The 15,775-nt window shown below is 40.0% G+C and overlaps 2 protein-coding genes across 4 annotated transcripts; both read right to left on the bottom strand.

The window, feature by feature from the left end:
* Positions 1-57: 57 nt before the first annotated feature.
* LOC143462200 (E-selectin-like) lies at positions 58-10,046 on the bottom strand. Of its 2 annotated transcripts, XM_076960265.1 has the most exons (20): positions 9,825-10,046; positions 9,585-9,670; positions 9,356-9,451; positions 9,068-9,188; positions 8,657-8,761; positions 8,492-8,584; positions 8,250-8,387; positions 7,619-7,751; positions 7,252-7,446; positions 6,909-7,106; positions 6,444-6,641; positions 5,610-5,807; positions 3,258-3,370; positions 2,805-2,999; positions 2,425-2,616; positions 1,944-2,126; positions 1,760-1,871; positions 1,458-1,609; positions 1,094-1,257; positions 60-733 (listed from the first exon to the last, which is right to left on the bottom strand). In XM_076960265.1, the coding sequence occupies exons 1-20, from the start codon at positions 9,940-9,942 to the stop codon at positions 539-541; spliced, it is 2,985 nt and encodes a 994-aa protein (XP_076816380.1). In that variant the 5' UTR covers positions 9,943-10,046; the 3' UTR covers positions 60-538. The 2 variants fall into 2 exon arrangements, with proteins under 2 accessions (XP_076816381.1, XP_076816380.1); XM_076960266.1 differs by lacking the exon at positions 6,444-6,641 and having other exon boundaries at positions 58-733.
* A 152-nt stretch (positions 10,047-10,198) lies between these two features.
* On the bottom strand, positions 10,199-15,610 carry LOC143462210 (CMP-sialic acid transporter-like). 2 transcript variants are annotated; one of them, XM_076960277.1, is made up of 8 exons: positions 15,179-15,610; positions 14,661-14,861; positions 14,482-14,587; positions 14,154-14,300; positions 11,962-12,008; positions 11,832-11,898; positions 11,437-11,571; positions 10,199-10,757 (listed from the first exon to the last, which is right to left on the bottom strand). In XM_076960277.1, the coding sequence occupies exons 1-8, from the start codon at positions 15,317-15,319 to the stop codon at positions 10,648-10,650; spliced, it is 954 nt and encodes a 317-aa protein (XP_076816392.1). In that variant the 5' UTR covers positions 15,320-15,610; the 3' UTR covers positions 10,199-10,647. The 2 variants fall into 2 exon arrangements, with proteins under 2 accessions (XP_076816392.1, XP_076816390.1); XM_076960275.1 differs by having other exon boundaries at positions 11,832-12,008; positions 15,179-15,592.
* Positions 15,611-15,775: the final 165 nt, after the last annotated feature.

The raw sequence follows: 15,775 nt of genomic DNA, 5'->3' as shown, positions 1-15,775 counted from the left end.
GATTGGACGTTACGGTTCGTTATTTGCATATACCCTGATAACAAATGCTACAGTTTTAGAAAGCGTCTCGTCTTATTGTCTATATAACTCTATAAAACACTATACCACATATATAACACTATACTATATTATAGAATAGTGTTAAGGCTAGGAAGATTTTAATATTTTTTGTCCTGGTAAAATGCTGATTCCTATAGCACACCAAAGACCCAATTACAGTCAAATTGTAGCAACAGCGCTACCCAACGACTAGTTTTTCTGGAGTTAACGTCGTTAGGGTAAAGACTCAAGGTGGTTAAAAATATGAAGGAGACCAGATAATCTGTCGTCCACAATCACCATGAGCAATAGGTAAAAGGCTGCAATTTTGACTAATGATAATAAGTTCAGATATCGCTGTAAATCTCAGTCACGTTTTGCAAGTTTGTGTTTCGCCTTAAACATAACCAGTGCACTACATTGTGTGGATGCAGCAGGTTAAAATGTATTGAAAATAAGCAACTGATTGTAGGTTACGGTCAGCACAAAGTTTAAGATCCTAGTTATACTCCGCCCTCTTGTCGTTGGCGCATGGATCTCCGCAGATTTGTCCGCTCAGACTGATGGAAAACTCTTCCGTCAGTTGCTCGAAGCCCCGTTCGGCGATCATCATATTATCTCGGGAACCGGAGATTTGCAACAATTGTTCTTCGTTGAGAGTTCCCCGAAGTGGCACAACACCAAGGGCGTAAGTCTGAAATCAAACTTGTGTAAAACTTTAAAGCAACGACTTTTGTCCCACATGCAGTCCACTTCATAGGCGTTTAATCTATAAATTATAAACCAGTTTAACTGCATAAGCAAAAGATTGCTTACGTACCTGAATAAAACGCCCTAGTTTTTTGTCGTCATTTTATGTTCCGTGCCTACCATACCAATAAAAACAACGTCGCACGGTAAAATTTTACCCGAGGTAAACATGTCAAGTACGTTCTCGGTTAAGTGCAACATGTTGTAAAATATAGTCTAACACAAAAATGTTTTGCGGAGTTTCAGAAACTTTACAGAGGTAAGCGTCTCATTAGCCTCAACATGTAGCCTAAATAGGTCCTACCAAAACTCCGTGCTCTCGAAGGTCTTCAGAAACGTCATCCACGTCATCTTGCGACTTTCCGTCGGTGATGACAAGAAGCACGTCCCTTATACCGGGCCGGTCGCCATTCTCTTGCGTAAAGATGACGTCCCTGGCGTGCTTTAAAGCTCGGCCGGTATTGGTGCCTGCAATACGTTTGATGTCAGCTCGTCATCGTGCTATATGCTCAAGAATGTCTTTGCGAGAGATCAAACGAGCCTCAATGGTATTGTATCATTACATTATTACAAAAATGTGTAAAGTAGATTTGGCGTGGTCTTGGTTGCTTCTTGGGGTGTCATTAGATGGTCATCATGGTGTAGAATGACATTGGTTTATCGCTTACCTCTGCCGTCGTAAGGAATTTCATCAAACGCTCGCAAGAAACCTTCCCTGTCTGACGCGAAATCATTGAATACAATTTCCGTCTCGACGTCAACAATGCGATTGTAACGGAACACTGCCAGCCTGGCATACTCCAAAGAAACTTCGAATGATCTGAAAAAATGAATCATTTGCAACTTTGTTCATAAGAAAATGGCCACTGAATGCATCTGTAGGTTCTGTGATAAAAGCTTATTTTAACAGCGTTTGAAGTACTGTGTCTTGTTGCCCACGTCGAAGGCATTTTACAGCATCACGACTCACTGAAGAATATTTCTGACGAAATTCTTCATGATTGCCCAATTTTTGTCTCCTATTGATGACGAAGAATCCATGACTATGACGAAATCCATGACGGCATAAGGCGGGCAACTCCCTGCAAGGAAAAGAGCAAAAAGAGTCAGTTAGAAGTCGAAACCGCGCAAGCCTGGACACCACTTGTACTCACTCGCACAGCAAGGCCTCGGTACGTTCCACGTGGTGTCGTTAAGACAAACGTTGTCTATGACGTCAGGAGGGTAAAGGTCGAACCCATCGAGGCATTGGAAGGAGCATTTGTTGTCAACCCGGGTTCCATCTCCCTCGCAAGTCACTTCGCCGTGGGGCAGATCTTGGGATTGACATTTCTTCACTGAATAGGAACAAAGAAAAGTTTTAAGCGATAGAAGTAAAAGAAAAACGGTAATTTCACTTATGACGTAATAACTTTATAACAAGTTGTGATTTAATTTAACTAAAATCAATACGATATTATATAATATTTTTGCACATTTACCACTAACCGGAGACCGACACAATTAAAAGTAATGCAACGCAAAGCGACGAATAAACCCACCGGACAATAAAAAGTACAACGCATGAGTGACAGAAATAATATCAGTAAATATTTTTTAATCGTTAGCAGCGATCTCTGTAACAATGACCCGTACGTCGACAAGTAGGCGGCGTTTCGTTCTCCCAGATTACAGTCCCCAGACTTTCAACGCAAGTAGTTGACGCGAGTCCAACCATCTCGTAGAGGGGCTCGCAGCTATACTTGCACTGGGATTCTATTGTCCTCTCATCGTCGCAAACTATGAAACCGTTCTCCGGGGCCTTGAGGGTATCATTGCAGCGTTTTTCTGTTGAAAATGCTTTTCTGGTGAGAAGCTACTCGTTTAACAAAATACTTTCAACTTCGCTTAATAATAACCACGTTTAACCCAAACCTAAGTCACTTCAAAGCATAACCAATAAGTTACAGTGACCAGACCATGGCATAGGTTATTATTCCATATTTAAACCGTCTGGAAAAAGCTGCAAGATTTACTTGCGCAAGTTGGCGCAGGAGAGCTCCATGTTCCAAGATTATCGCCATCATCGATACATACAGAATTTTCGAATCCCACAAGTTCAAAAGTGTCGTCTTTGCAGACGAAGGAGCATGAACTTCCAACGTAATTTTCAAGCGTGCATTCAAAGTCTCCATTTTCGATCGCGGTAAATGGGGGATCGCAAACAATCCCTGGAAAACGAGTTTAAACTTAATCGCGATCGGGTAACGCTTATATTTATCTTACAAAATTCCCAAATAAACATAAATCATCTGTCGACAGCTTAGGTACCTTGGTATTCCAATAACAACAACAACATGCTCGGGCTAAATCCCAAGAACTTGAACTACACATCAGCATACTAACTTACATAACATTAGCTATACATAGATTAACATTGGCTATTGTATATTATACACAACATCGGCTTCAGTTTCGTCGCAACGTACTTGCACAGACTGGAGCAGGATGACTCCATTCTCCACCCGGGTTCCCATCCTCATCATTCTGACAGGTCGAAGTGATTCTTCCTTCCAAGCGATATCCGACGATGCAGGAAAAACTTCCCGGGGGATCAAGGTTAGATTAATTCAATTATTATCATTCAATTGTATTCAATTCAAGTAACAGTCATTGAAGTAAATGTACAATAAATAAATACCGTAAAACCTCTATTTCACCGCCATGGCGCTCTATTTTTCAACTCTTGTTTAAAAGTGGTGTTCTATTAGAGGTGGCGTTCAATTAGAGGGAGGCGCTCTATTTTTCTACCCTTCTTTAAAAGTGGCGTTCTATTAGAGGTGGCGTTCAAATAAAGGTGGCGCTCAAATAGAGGTTTTACGGTATAAGGTACCTGTACCGAATAAGGCCCGGTCCCTAATAAGGCCCATTGCTCATATTTCGCAAACCCGTGCAAATAAATAAAAGATTTTGTCCCTACATAAAAACTAATATAAATTCATGATGGTTTACCAGATTTCATCCTTGTCACGTGATCAACCGATTCGCTAGAGCACAACAAAAATTTGATATTTGCAATTAAGGTGGTTTTGTTAATTTAGAAAAAAAGTAAGTGAGAATTTGGCCGGTTAAATGAACTGTTGTCAGCCGGCTGAAGTTTTCATGTAACAACCAACTTAGTATTGAAAAGGATAATCCACTTTTTTTTGCTAAAATTTTTCTGATGATAAAAATGTGACATTTTTTTCGTGGATGCCACATGCGCCTAATAAGGCCCATACAAGATGCTTGGCTAATTGATGTCCAGACTTCAAGAGTGGTTCCAGTCATCAGTTGGCAAATTGTTGCAGTTACTTTGATGCGCCTAATGGAATCTTTTTAAATGTTTGTACAACTTAAAATGTGAAATTTCTAATAATGTTATATGTTGTCTATTACTATGTTTTGAATCAAAATACAGTGGGACCTCGTTAATCCGGACCCCGATGAACCGGAATCCCCGCTATCCGACACAAAACTGCCGGGAACGGATTTCTTCCTATGCATTTTACCCCTTTAATCCGGAAACCCCGCTGTCCGACTCCGACACAAAAGTTTTGGAACAAATGTGCTAAATCAATAGCAATAAAATCCGATAAACCGGATTATTAACAGTTAAGCGAAAATGATTCACGATTGTCCTAATACAGTATTGTTAGTTTGTTGACGAAACAATAGCCGATTATTATCTACGCATAATTACGTTGCGTTGCATAATGACGTTGTAGCAGCGGTGACGGTCCTATTCGTTGTGGCAAGCCACTTTGTTAGTTACAGCTGAGTAAGCCGCACAGCTTTTTAGTCATACTATGAAATACTGTACAGTATTTTAGAAACGAAAAAATAAATTGTTCATCAACACTAACAAACAACGCTTCCGCGGTCGCAAAAAAATACGTACATTACATAGGTTGAGTGCGGCAATCTATTGAAGACATACTGCTGCGACTCAATCGTGCTATCAGCTTTTGATATCGCATTGCGCAAAAATTGGAAACAGGCCTAAGAAAGTTCTAGACTGCTGGTCCCGCCGGAATGCTTCGCCATGCAAGAGCGGTTGTCAAACCGATTTGCGGCCGCATGTTCGTCACTTCTGGCTTAGAGCATTCGTCTTTAATACGGTGGTTCTGGGGTTCGACACTGGGTCGGATCATACAAAAAATATAATTTTATTTTAGTTGCTGTCCAGCCAGAAACTCGGTACTTAGAATTGGAGTAAGGTGCATACTGCGTATCGAACACGGTGCTGCATTTGCAAGATTGATTGATTTTTTACTTTCCAATAATCCGGATACCCCGCTAAACCGACATTTTTTGACGAAACGAAGTGGTCCGGATTAACGAGGTCTCACTGTACTCACAAAATTGGTGAGCCTTATTAGGAGCCTATGCTCCTAATAAGGCCCATTTTTTGGAATTTTTAATTTCTTTATAAAATTTTTTTGGGGGGTTGTCAGGTATTGTGGTTTTAATATGTTGTAGTCATATACCCTCACTAATAGAATACGATTTTTCAGTCTATTCTCATTTTTGGTTCTTGAGTTATTTTCAAAAAAGTGTTAGGTGGGCCTTATTCGGTACAGGTACCTTATACAAAAACATTTTGCAAAGTTTATGATGACAATGTGGCCTTTGACAAGAATTAAGTCATAAATGAGATCTAAGAAGTTTATTACGAGATTGGAATGTTGGTAATTTAAGTGCAGAAGTTAGTATAGAAAATTATAAACATAAAAATGAATAACTTTCTACAAACGCTTTATTTGATTAATAGAATCTTTCTGGTTTCCCCCAGTCTTTACCTGCAAACGCTTCCTTCGTTGTTGCCGTCGTTACAGAAAACGCTTCCATGTTCGGGATCACGGTGGGGTGGAGAACAAATTATACGTCGGCATGTGGGAGCTAGAGAGCTCCACCGTCCTTCAGAGTCGTCGTCAAAGTCATCCTCGCAGAGGGAGTCAGGTGATCCTATCAAGGAGTAACCTTCGTTGCAAGTGAACCTTAAGAAGTCAATAGGAGAGATTAATTGTTAATAGAGTTTAGAGCAGTGGTTCTTAACCTTTTTTTGCTTGCGGACCGGTAAAATTTCAAAACCAATTTTGCGGACCGGTGGACCTTCAAAAATCAAACCAAAATGTAATTACGGCAAAAGTATGCCACTCAAAAGTTGTTTTCGCTAAATTATACTGTAAAATTTCGTAAAACTTTGTTTAAAAGTCTTCTTAGCTTTCATATACAACTGGTCTTAAACGAGTTGTAGCGTACTTTTAAACAGTTGGGCACAACAGTTGCAGCGTTGTGACGTACGATAAAGTCCAAAGTAGACGATGAACTCTATGTTACGTCACAATGCGACAAATTACAGAACTGGCGAAGCTCTAAATCAGTTAAAAATTTGATATTTTATTTCTTTAATCAATGGACAAGCTTTCAACATCTTGCATTTTGCAATTAAGATATAAAATTTTAATATATTTGGCGGACCGGCGGTTGAGAACCACTGGTTTAGAGACTTAAAACCATTGTTGCCGAACACAGTAGCCTAATTCCGTTTCATATTTAAAGTCATCGTTCCTTATGACTTCGACTGAACATGACTCAAACTCGTGCGCACTGCATAGCACAGCTGCGTGCACCTGCAGACACTTTCAATCTTGTTAGAATCGGTGCACGTGACCCCGCCGTTTGTGGGGTGATCATGTGATGGCCGACACCTGATTTTGAGGCAAGTGGCCCGCGGTTGCGTCCAGGCACCCGACGCATCTCCGTCCCCGTCATCGCGACACACGGACCTGGGTGACCCGTTTACTTGATAGCCCACGTGACAGGAGAACCTGTGACACGCATACAATCGAGTCATATGCTCATACGCAAAAAAGGAAATTGACTTTGAATATACATTTTGCGTTGGAGCGATAGCTGGTTGCTAATAATTTTCCTTTGAGTGTTTCACCGCAAAATAAACTCTGAATTTATTTCAATCAAAACGTTTTTCAAATGTTCCTTCTAGTAGATTGTTTCATTGTGCTTCAGTTATTTTTTATTTATTTTTTTTATTCTGAAAACTTCATAAGACCTAAACTTCGAGGATTTGTGCTCACCTGCACACACTGCCACCACTATTGTCATCTGAGCATTCCATATTACCGTTAATTGGCGCAATGTGTCGAGGAAGACAAGTTATTTTTAGGCAGTTAGGTAACGGAGCACTCCATTCACCTTGATCGTCATTTTTAATCTCATCAAGGCACGTTGCGGTTGACGCGCCATCTAGCGCATAACCATCGATGCAGAAAAACCTTAAAATATAAAACAATCCTCAACAGTAAAGTTAACAAAGAACCATTAAGTTATTGTAGTACAAACTGAATTCGTTCTTCTTTGGAATAACCACATAAAGGTTACGTTAATTCCACACGTATGAGTCAGATAAATAATCTCTACCTGCAAATACTTCTTTCGTCATTCGAGTCAGAGCACCTAATGTCACCATTAAGAAGGTCAAATAGCGGCGGGCAGGAGATTTTGTCGCATGTTGGCGCCAGATAGTCCCAATTGGCATTTTTGTCATGAGTACCGTCGTAACCGCAAGTAGATAGAGGAGACCCGTTCAAGAAATAACCTTCTTTGCAAGTAAATCTGAAAGATGAGATTCCGTTCAGAGCTGGATAAGTTCATCACATCTACAAAACTACTGGGTTAACTACGAAATACGTTTCAAAAACGTCTTCATTGCTCATTTACAGACAAATGTAAAACTAGTAGGACTGACAACTCATGACGCATTGCTTTAGTATCACATCAATCTCACTGGCATTTGCTATCTAAAGCATTTCCCTTGGAGCAAACGACAGCGCCGTTTAGCGGATCAGTATGGGGCGGATTGCAAAGAAGAGGATTGCAGGAAGGTCGATTATTATCCCATCTGTTTCTTTTCCCTTTCACTGGATTTAAAACCGAAATAAAGTTTTCCGCAAAAACCCAGGGTATGATATTTTGTTACAAAAAGACTTTTGTAGCAATCAACTGATTTACTGTACCTATAGAACTTTTGAAATTCATTATAAACTTTTGCATAAACCAGTTATGTCCAACCGAAATACCTTAGTGGGTCAAAAGTTACGTCACTAGTTCAATCGGGCCGCACATTGCCACCATGGATAACATACACTACTAACCACAAAAACACATTACCAACAACACGCACAATAATAGACGTTATGACGCTCAAACAATTTCTACACGAATAAAATAATAATCAGCCGCACGCTTTCATACATATTTCATACACTTCACTTATAACACAACGATACCAACACCAGGTCCTCACAAAACCTTCAAAAGGGCCCGGTTCGTGGGCCGCGGGTTGGACATAGCTGGTATAAACTATACCACAGAATAGAGCTTTCGACGAACATTGCGTTTAAATTAACTCGACTTACTACACGTTCTCGTGTCATTTCCAGTCATGTAAAATCCCTCAGCGCAAGCGAACTTGCACACGCTCCCCACACTGTTTCCATCGCTGCAAGTTACCAATCCGTTAGTGGGCGCACGTTGAGGTGGTCGGCACATCAGTGCTAAATTGGGGTAAAAATGTGAAATAATTCCAGTAACAGCAGCGACCTACTGTTACGTAAATTTTCTGTAACTATTCAGATTAGTCCAGCTTAGTATCACTTACGTTCGCATACCGGCGGCGGTTTATCGAAACGCGCTGATAGGGTCCCATCATTCTTCACGCATTCGCTCCTTTCGTTTCCAAACATCTGGAAACCTGGAAAAAAATTAACATAGCAGTTTACATAAACGCAAGCCAGCTGACGGTCTGTTTAAATTACGCTCCTACCTTTTCTGCAAGCGAACTTGCATTTGGCTCCGATCTTCATTCCGTCTTCATCGCAAGAGACCCGCCCGAATCGAGGGGCCGGCATCGGATCACATTGAACAAAATCTGGACATGGATTGAATAAGGTTTTCGTCGGTGTGCTTTGGTGTAAGCAATCTCGTTGAAACAAGTAGTGCGTGTCTTTGTATTTTCATGCGTGTTTATTTTAGACTGTATTTTGCGGTGTTGTACAGAATATAGCGAATGCATAAGCATTCACGTTACTGTAAATAGGTTGTCGCGACTTTGAGACACGTTTTAATTTTTGATATAAAATTTTTCGGGTGAAGTACAGGTCACGCAACAGTTGTCTTCACTATTTTTATGATGGTTGTAAAACTTTTAAAATATTTTTCCTGAATCCCTACTTACCTCGTACTTCCGTGCAACCTAACTCAGGGGCATTACATAGGTCGGTACTGCAGCAGCAGCGACAAACTGAACTCGGCGTTTTCCAATTACACTGAGCTGGTTGCCAGGCTGCTCGTGGATTCTGTTTTATAATGACAATTTTTGGTCATTTTCAGACCGATAAAAACTATTTGCTAACCGATTAATTATCTAAAGATAACGATGCCAATACTGGTAAGGATCGATACCGGTAGAATTGGCTATGGTTGGCCTACAGCACGAAGAGCATCAGAAGTCAAGGAACATCACCTGTATGTAGTTGTTATCACACGCCAACGCCTGTTTACATCGCTTGGTAATTCTCATGCCATTCGAATCTCGTCGTAGCTCGTTTTGGCAAGCTTGCTAGAATGTTCGATCAAAGACGTGTATAACGAGTCCATAGAAGTTGTATTAGAATTGATACGTAACAAGAATTGAAAGTAAAGAAGTTGACCCCAAACAGTCACATTTCGTATTAATAATCTGTTGGAGGTACCTGGTTCGATTGGCATCTTTGTATTCTACCATTCAATTGACATTCTTCGTTGGTCGATTGATTTTCACATACCCAACAAGTGAGGCCTGTTATAATTAGTATATATTTTGAGCCAAACCAACGTCAATAAAAAAATGGTACAACTACAAGTCTGGTACAAACAACAGTAATTAAAATGTAAACGCCATTTTGCAAAAGTTTCTTTTAATTACTGTCAACTTTGAACCTTCTGAAACTTACCTTCTGCAGGAATAACCGATCTCCAAGCATAAGACAGGACTATAAACCACAGAAAAACTATTTTTCCCATGTCAAAAACGCCGTATAAACTTCCTAAACTATTTTTTTTTCGATGCATAGCTTACTTATATATTCAAGTCAACCGCTTTCGGTGTCTTGAAGTAAGCTTTGATGAGGGGTCTGCCCTTTAAAAGTTGACTTCGTCGGAGATTGACGAATCTTTACCTTTCAGAAAATGTCAACTTCTTAAGCAGAAAAGTATAATCTTCTTTGTCATAAATGAAATGACAAAAAAATCGACGTCAACAAGTATATTCATAAACAAATGGCGCTTTTGCCTTCTCTGGAGCTGACCAATTGCTTTCAGCAAAACCTTAAAAACGGTCGTAATTTTAATGTTAGACAGCGTTGCACGTATATAGTAGAACAAACTCTTGATATCTCGCAATGCATCGATAAAATTCATTAAAACGAACACAATAAAAACACAATACATTTAAATTCCAGGCCAACCAGAATAAAACCATCTGCATAAAATATGAAATCACATTTGAACGGATGGCAGACCACGCTTCAAAGAGCATACGGTAGCGTCGTATAGACTTGCTTGCCTATTCGAGGTTATCCTAATTCTCCGAGAAAGCCGGCATTGCTTCAAAGCTCAAAATTATTTGCTTGGAATGCCAAAGCTTTAAGACTGATCGAAGTATTCCTTTGGCTTCTCATAACCTTTCGATTAGTGCCAGTAGCCTGTCATGGGATTAGAAGAAATATCGGCCTAGAGGTAACGTTTCGGGTGCATCTCCCACATGTGGTCACGTGACTAGACCTCGTCGGAAGTGGAGACGAGGCGATGTTTGTTGCTTGGCAGCGGGTGAGCGTAGACGTATATTGCGCAACAGACTAAAATCATTCCGCCGGCGAAATAAATACCTGGGCCACACGAAATGGATTAAACAAAACATTTATACATATCTTTTAAAAACATTTTACCGTATTTATTTAACAGCGTCGCGTGCAGGGGAAAACAAAAGCACAGGCTGCGCAAACCACCACCGGATATTCCATAGAAATAAAATGGGTTCTTTAACTGACTCGTAAAAATTTAAAGAAGCATTTGGTGAAAAATTTGATTTTACTGCCCATTAAAATCCTGTTTGACCAATTGTTATAGGTGGATTATGCTTCACTGAGCTTTTCCTTGGGAAGACTGTAGCTGAAAACGGCCATGAAAATGCGTTAAATGTGCAATTTAAGCCTAAAACGTTGATCTTGCTCATGGGGTTCTGGTCCACAAGTTGAAAGTGTGTCATTTTATCATTGTATAATTATTGTGAAGGGGAAGTCGCCAAACAAAGAAATTGGTAATTGTTGTTAGCCAGACAAATAATCCCCATCTACAACGTCCTTAAACTGCCCAACGTACATCATGCGAATGACGTAGTAATAGGCTTGCTTATTTACTACATCGTGGGTGCTACAATGCTTATATACATTTACAGTGCTGGCGGTCTCATGACAGCTACAGTAACTTCGTGGTTTGATACCGGGCAAGTTTTTGACACAGAGTAGTAATCGTATTCTCTAAGAACGCTTTTACTCGAAAACATACCTATGTTGTATTCGAATAATAAATATGAGGCAAAAGTTGACAGAACGAGTGAAGTTGAGGCAGCAAAGCTCTTCGTGACATTGTCCGTATGCAGAAGAACAAAAGACACCAAGATTCCACCCAAACTCGAAACAACTGTAAAGAAGCGACCTTGACATTCATACAATTTCAAACTACGTTAGGAAGCAAGTCAAAATCGTCAACAGTGATCGAAATTTTAACGAGATATCTTTTAGGATTTTCGCACCGTTAGACGATGCTCATGAGTCGAGGGTTGATCGCAAGCATAGTCTTACGATCGCAAAACATTCTGCTTATTTTAAAAGCACAAAAACTGCTTCCATTATTGTGAAAAACAGCTTGACACCATCAGTTACATTAGTACAATAGCTTACTTATTATCAGCCAAACTATTGAAGTGTAGTCGACAAAAAACCCTTCCTTTTTGATCTTGGAAAAATCCTGTAAAAACGAACTCAATAAAGTTGCAGGTATCGACCAGATGTACATTTGAAAATTTCTGACCCAGATCGGTGAATCTTCCTGTTTGATCATCTTTTCAAAATAAACTCCTGTAACAGGTAAATGAAGCAACTGCAAAGCTCATTTCTGAAGAATTTGTTCCCAAAGAAAATAACACAGCGAAATATTGCGGGGTCCTTACGGGTTATATAAGATTAGGGGGTGGGGGAACCGAGAAATCTTACTTATGTTCGGTTATAAATGTAGGGCAGATTGACAGTTGTTTTATACAAAATCATTTTAGTGGTGCCCAATAACACACCCACCAACCCGGTTACCCTTTACAAAAATATACGCCGGGTTTTGAATGACGAGTGGCGGACTGGCCAGTCGGGGAGAACAGGGGCGCTTGCTATGTAACTTTTGAAGTAACTTTTTTCCTGTCGTCCTGCACGTTTGTAACCAGCAAGTAAACTGATGAATTAAGGTTAACGATTGTGACGCAGAAAGGCGCTGAGTCGCATTAATGTCAGGGTTATAAACCGGCCTTATACTTTTATACAGAACCCGTTTTTTTGTTTGAGACCAGATTCAGGGCCGAAAGTTAAATTTACTGAATGAATCAAAGTCATCCTTTACTAAGTTGCACTTTGCTTTGTGCGGAAGTTTTTAGCATTCTGCACTCATGCACATTCGTGCACAGAAACTATAATTACGTCGTAAATGTGGCAGAGTGTGAGTTTGAATTCGGGTCGATTTTTTTTCAAATTTAAGCCCGAACTCAACCCGTCTGAAAAATGTTAAGGTGCCAAATTGCGGAGCCCGTTGCGTTGCAATTCACTGTGGATTGGCCTAAGCGTCTTATTTATTGTGGGACACGGGCCAGTAAGTTATGTAGGACTACAGGCTGGCTGGAGCTTCCATGCAAGATGTACAACAACAACCTTTTAAACAAAATGTATCTTCTATAACACCCACCAAGAGCACTGGCCAAATGAATGATAAACCAACCGGGAAGGGTTTTCAAAAATACTTAACTAAAACGACATTAATTTAAAATCATCAGGGGTTCTTACGAAATTTTCCAGGTAATTTTTTAAAACCCAGACCGTACTTGCCATTGGGTCAAACTCGAAATGTTCAGGGCCAATGAATGCAGTATGATAGACATTTCCACCACAATGGGATAGAAGTATATAGCTGTGTTAAACAAAAACCTACTGTTTGCTGGAGCGTGCGCCCTACATTCGGACATGACCTACAGTACGTTCTAGACCGGTGGTTTCCAACCTTTTTCGCGGCGCCCTTTTTAATAGTGAAATTACACGACACCCAAAACCGCTAGCGAATTTTTGTTTTTGCTTTGTTTATTAACAAACCGGTTATCAGTGACGTAAAAAAGATCTATTTCGAAACTTTCGATAGAAAACAAAATTGTTCGGACAAAGCGATCGTATTTGTTTCTAATTAGAAGATTACTTTGCAAATCTCTTGTTTTGTTTGAAACAAGTGCAGGACATAATGGCAATTCATTAGCAGCCCAAACCGCGGCATCGGCTGTTGCCGTTGTATCACCGGAACAAATCGTATGTTCGAAGCAATTTTTCAGTTTTCTGTCAACCTATCTTAAATCATCAATTAAACAGTAAATAATTAGCAACTTTCGTAAATATATGTTCGATTAAACGCTCTTAGAAGAAATAGGTAGAATACGTCACAACAGGATACGGCTTGAACATTTTTCTGGTCTTCAGGGCCCATAATGCAATCAATTGTTCTTGTTTCAATGCCGACTTAGGAACCTTCTAAGGTTTACCAAAACACGTTGATAAATGTTTAGTAGTGTTATAAAAAACAACACTCCGCTAATAAATTACAACCGCCCTGCTGGATGCAGCAAATGGTTTCTTTAAAACTACAATCAAACATCAAATCCAAAAGAGAATGTTTAAGCAATTTTGGACAAGGCCCGTCGTTTAACTGTCTTAGCACCCTTGGTCTTTATTATGTAAGAAGTGGGGCAATTTGAAAGAAAATTTTAATAAAGAGGCGTTAACGACGCTTGCTCCTGTTCTGTGGACATGGTGAACAGTTCTAAATGCGGAAAATACGATATAAAAATTCAAATAAAAAATGTCCAACAACCGGAACTTGCCCAAAGACTAGTTCGGTATCCGGGCCTCGAGCGATTCAAATCAGTCCTCAGTCTGAGCGTAAAGATTACCATGGTACAGTATATTATCAAAGACACTTACCGGCCAGCGCCGAACAAAGGGAAGCGACCAACACCGCAACAAACCCGACGACAAAGTTGTCTTCGTGCTCTGACGTTTTCTGCTCGGCTTTGGCGGCTCCGTTTTTTAAAAAACCGTATGCTGACTGATATTCTATGGCTCCGGTACCTGTGCGCAAAAGTAACCAGGGCGTGAAAATTGATGTTGGAAAGTTGACAAAGCGTAAACTTGACTGTGGGCAACAATAGTTATTACTCCTTACACTTGCTCATAGCACAACAAAACATTCAAATGGCTCGAAATATGTTTGTAAAAAGCGGTTGGTTTTAAGATACACGCTTAAAAGTACCTGTAAATATCATAAACACAGCAAACCATTGTCTCGTAGTCAGCGATTTGCCCAGGAGCAAAACACACAAAAAAGCGGTGAAAGGAATCTTCAATTGAAAGAGAACCTGAAAATGCAGGCAAGTTAAATCGAAGCGTTATAATGGCTGAGTGGGTACATCCAAACATCCTTTCACCAACCTGCTGTATAGGGACATCCATATTGGCTAACGAGACAAAAATCATGTTGTTTTGTAAAGCGTAAAGACATGATGGCAGTGCCATTGAAAATGTACCCTTCGCCTTGTCCAGCACTTGCAACTTAAGCATTGACATTGTGGGCTTAAATCCACCGCATTCAACGAATAAAACGCAAATGGTCACAAGCATTTTAAGCACTTCCTGCAAATAGAGAGGGTTAATTCATTGTCTGCGTCATAATATACAGCTTGTCACGTAACAATTGGGACATAACACGCCCTTAGTAGGGCTTCATAATGCTTGCCTTTGATTGTGTTTACGACCTACTGTGTACACCAGCCAGGCGCTAACAGCTTGTTGGAATGTTATAGGATTAGTAATTAACTAATTAGTAATTATCCTTTATTGCGTTAGCTTTTATCAGTTATTGCATTTTGACTACATTTAACCAGTAACGAAATAACTTAGAAAATAAACTGCGCGCATAATTATGTTTAAATTATGATTACGTAACGTACCTGTACGGCAACAACTGTTGACGATATGTACCTTAGGTTGTCAACAACCTTCGAATAGCGAAGCAGCACAACATATGCAGATCCAGTCAATGCTAGCGTTGCAAGCATTGCTGCTTTTTGAAAGTAGCTGGCCTCTTTCATTTCCTATCATTCCGTTTAATCTTCAAATATTTCTGCAAGTGACCAAGCTGCTGTTTCTAGCCTTACCAAACGACTTGCTGTGCTGAACGATATTGAGTGAATATTGAGTCAATATTCGAACGTTTTAAGTACGGATGGGAACTAGCTTAAAAATAGCTTCACCCGCAATACAGTCAATGATTTACTGCAAAGTATGCCTAGCCAAGAACAAAGTTCAGAACACACAACGCGCAAGGCAAGTCGCTAATGAATGGGCTAATTTAACCCACAGTAAGCACACTGTCATGTCACGCCTGATTACACAACGACAGAATTGCGTCAAATTTAAGCGTTTTATTGTAAACTGAAACGAGACGTGCTAGGGTTATAAAAGTTTGGGAAAACCAATCTTGTACTGAATACCTTCAGTCAACACAAACTTCAATTCAAGGCAAATGTGTAAAAAAGATTTTAAGT

The sequence above is a fragment of the Clavelina lepadiformis genome, chromosome 6 (genome assembly GCF_947623445.1).
Source record: "Clavelina lepadiformis chromosome 6, kaClaLepa1.1, whole genome shotgun sequence".
In the NCBI taxonomy this organism is placed as follows: Eukaryota; Metazoa; Chordata; class Ascidiacea; order Aplousobranchia; family Clavelinidae; genus Clavelina; species Clavelina lepadiformis.
Note: the sequence above shows the minus strand (reverse complement) of the source record. Positions and strands in the feature narration are given on the sequence as shown.

What these genes read in the sequence shown, in the direction of transcription:
- LOC143462200 (XM_076960265.1), bottom strand. Translation starts at nt 9,942, where the DNA reads ATGCATCGAAAAAAAAATAGTTTAGGAAGTTTATACGGCGTTTTTGAC. An exon ending in ACCGAGGCCTTGCTGTGCGA is followed by an intron (nt 1,872 to 1,943) that starts GTGAGTACAAGT and finishes TTTTCCTTGCAG; the next exon opens with GGAGTTGCCCGCCTTATGCC. An exon ending in AATTCCTTACGACGGCAGAG is followed by an intron (nt 1,258 to 1,457) that starts GTAAGCGATAAA and finishes AACGTATTGCAG; the next exon opens with GCACCAATACCGGCCGAGCT.
- LOC143462210 (XM_076960275.1), bottom strand. Translation starts at nt 15,319, where the DNA reads ATGAAAGAGGCCAGCTACTTTCAAAAAGCAGCAATGCTTGCAACGCTA. An exon ending in CCTTTGTTCGGCGCTGGCCG is followed by an intron (nt 12,009 to 14,153) that starts GTAAGTGTCTTT and finishes TACCTGTTACAG; the next exon opens with GAGTTTATTTTGAAAAGATG. An exon ending in AATAGTTTGGCTGATAATAA is followed by an intron (nt 11,572 to 11,831) that starts GTAAGCTATTGT and finishes GCTTCTTTACAG; the next exon opens with TTGTTTCGAGTTTGGGTGGA.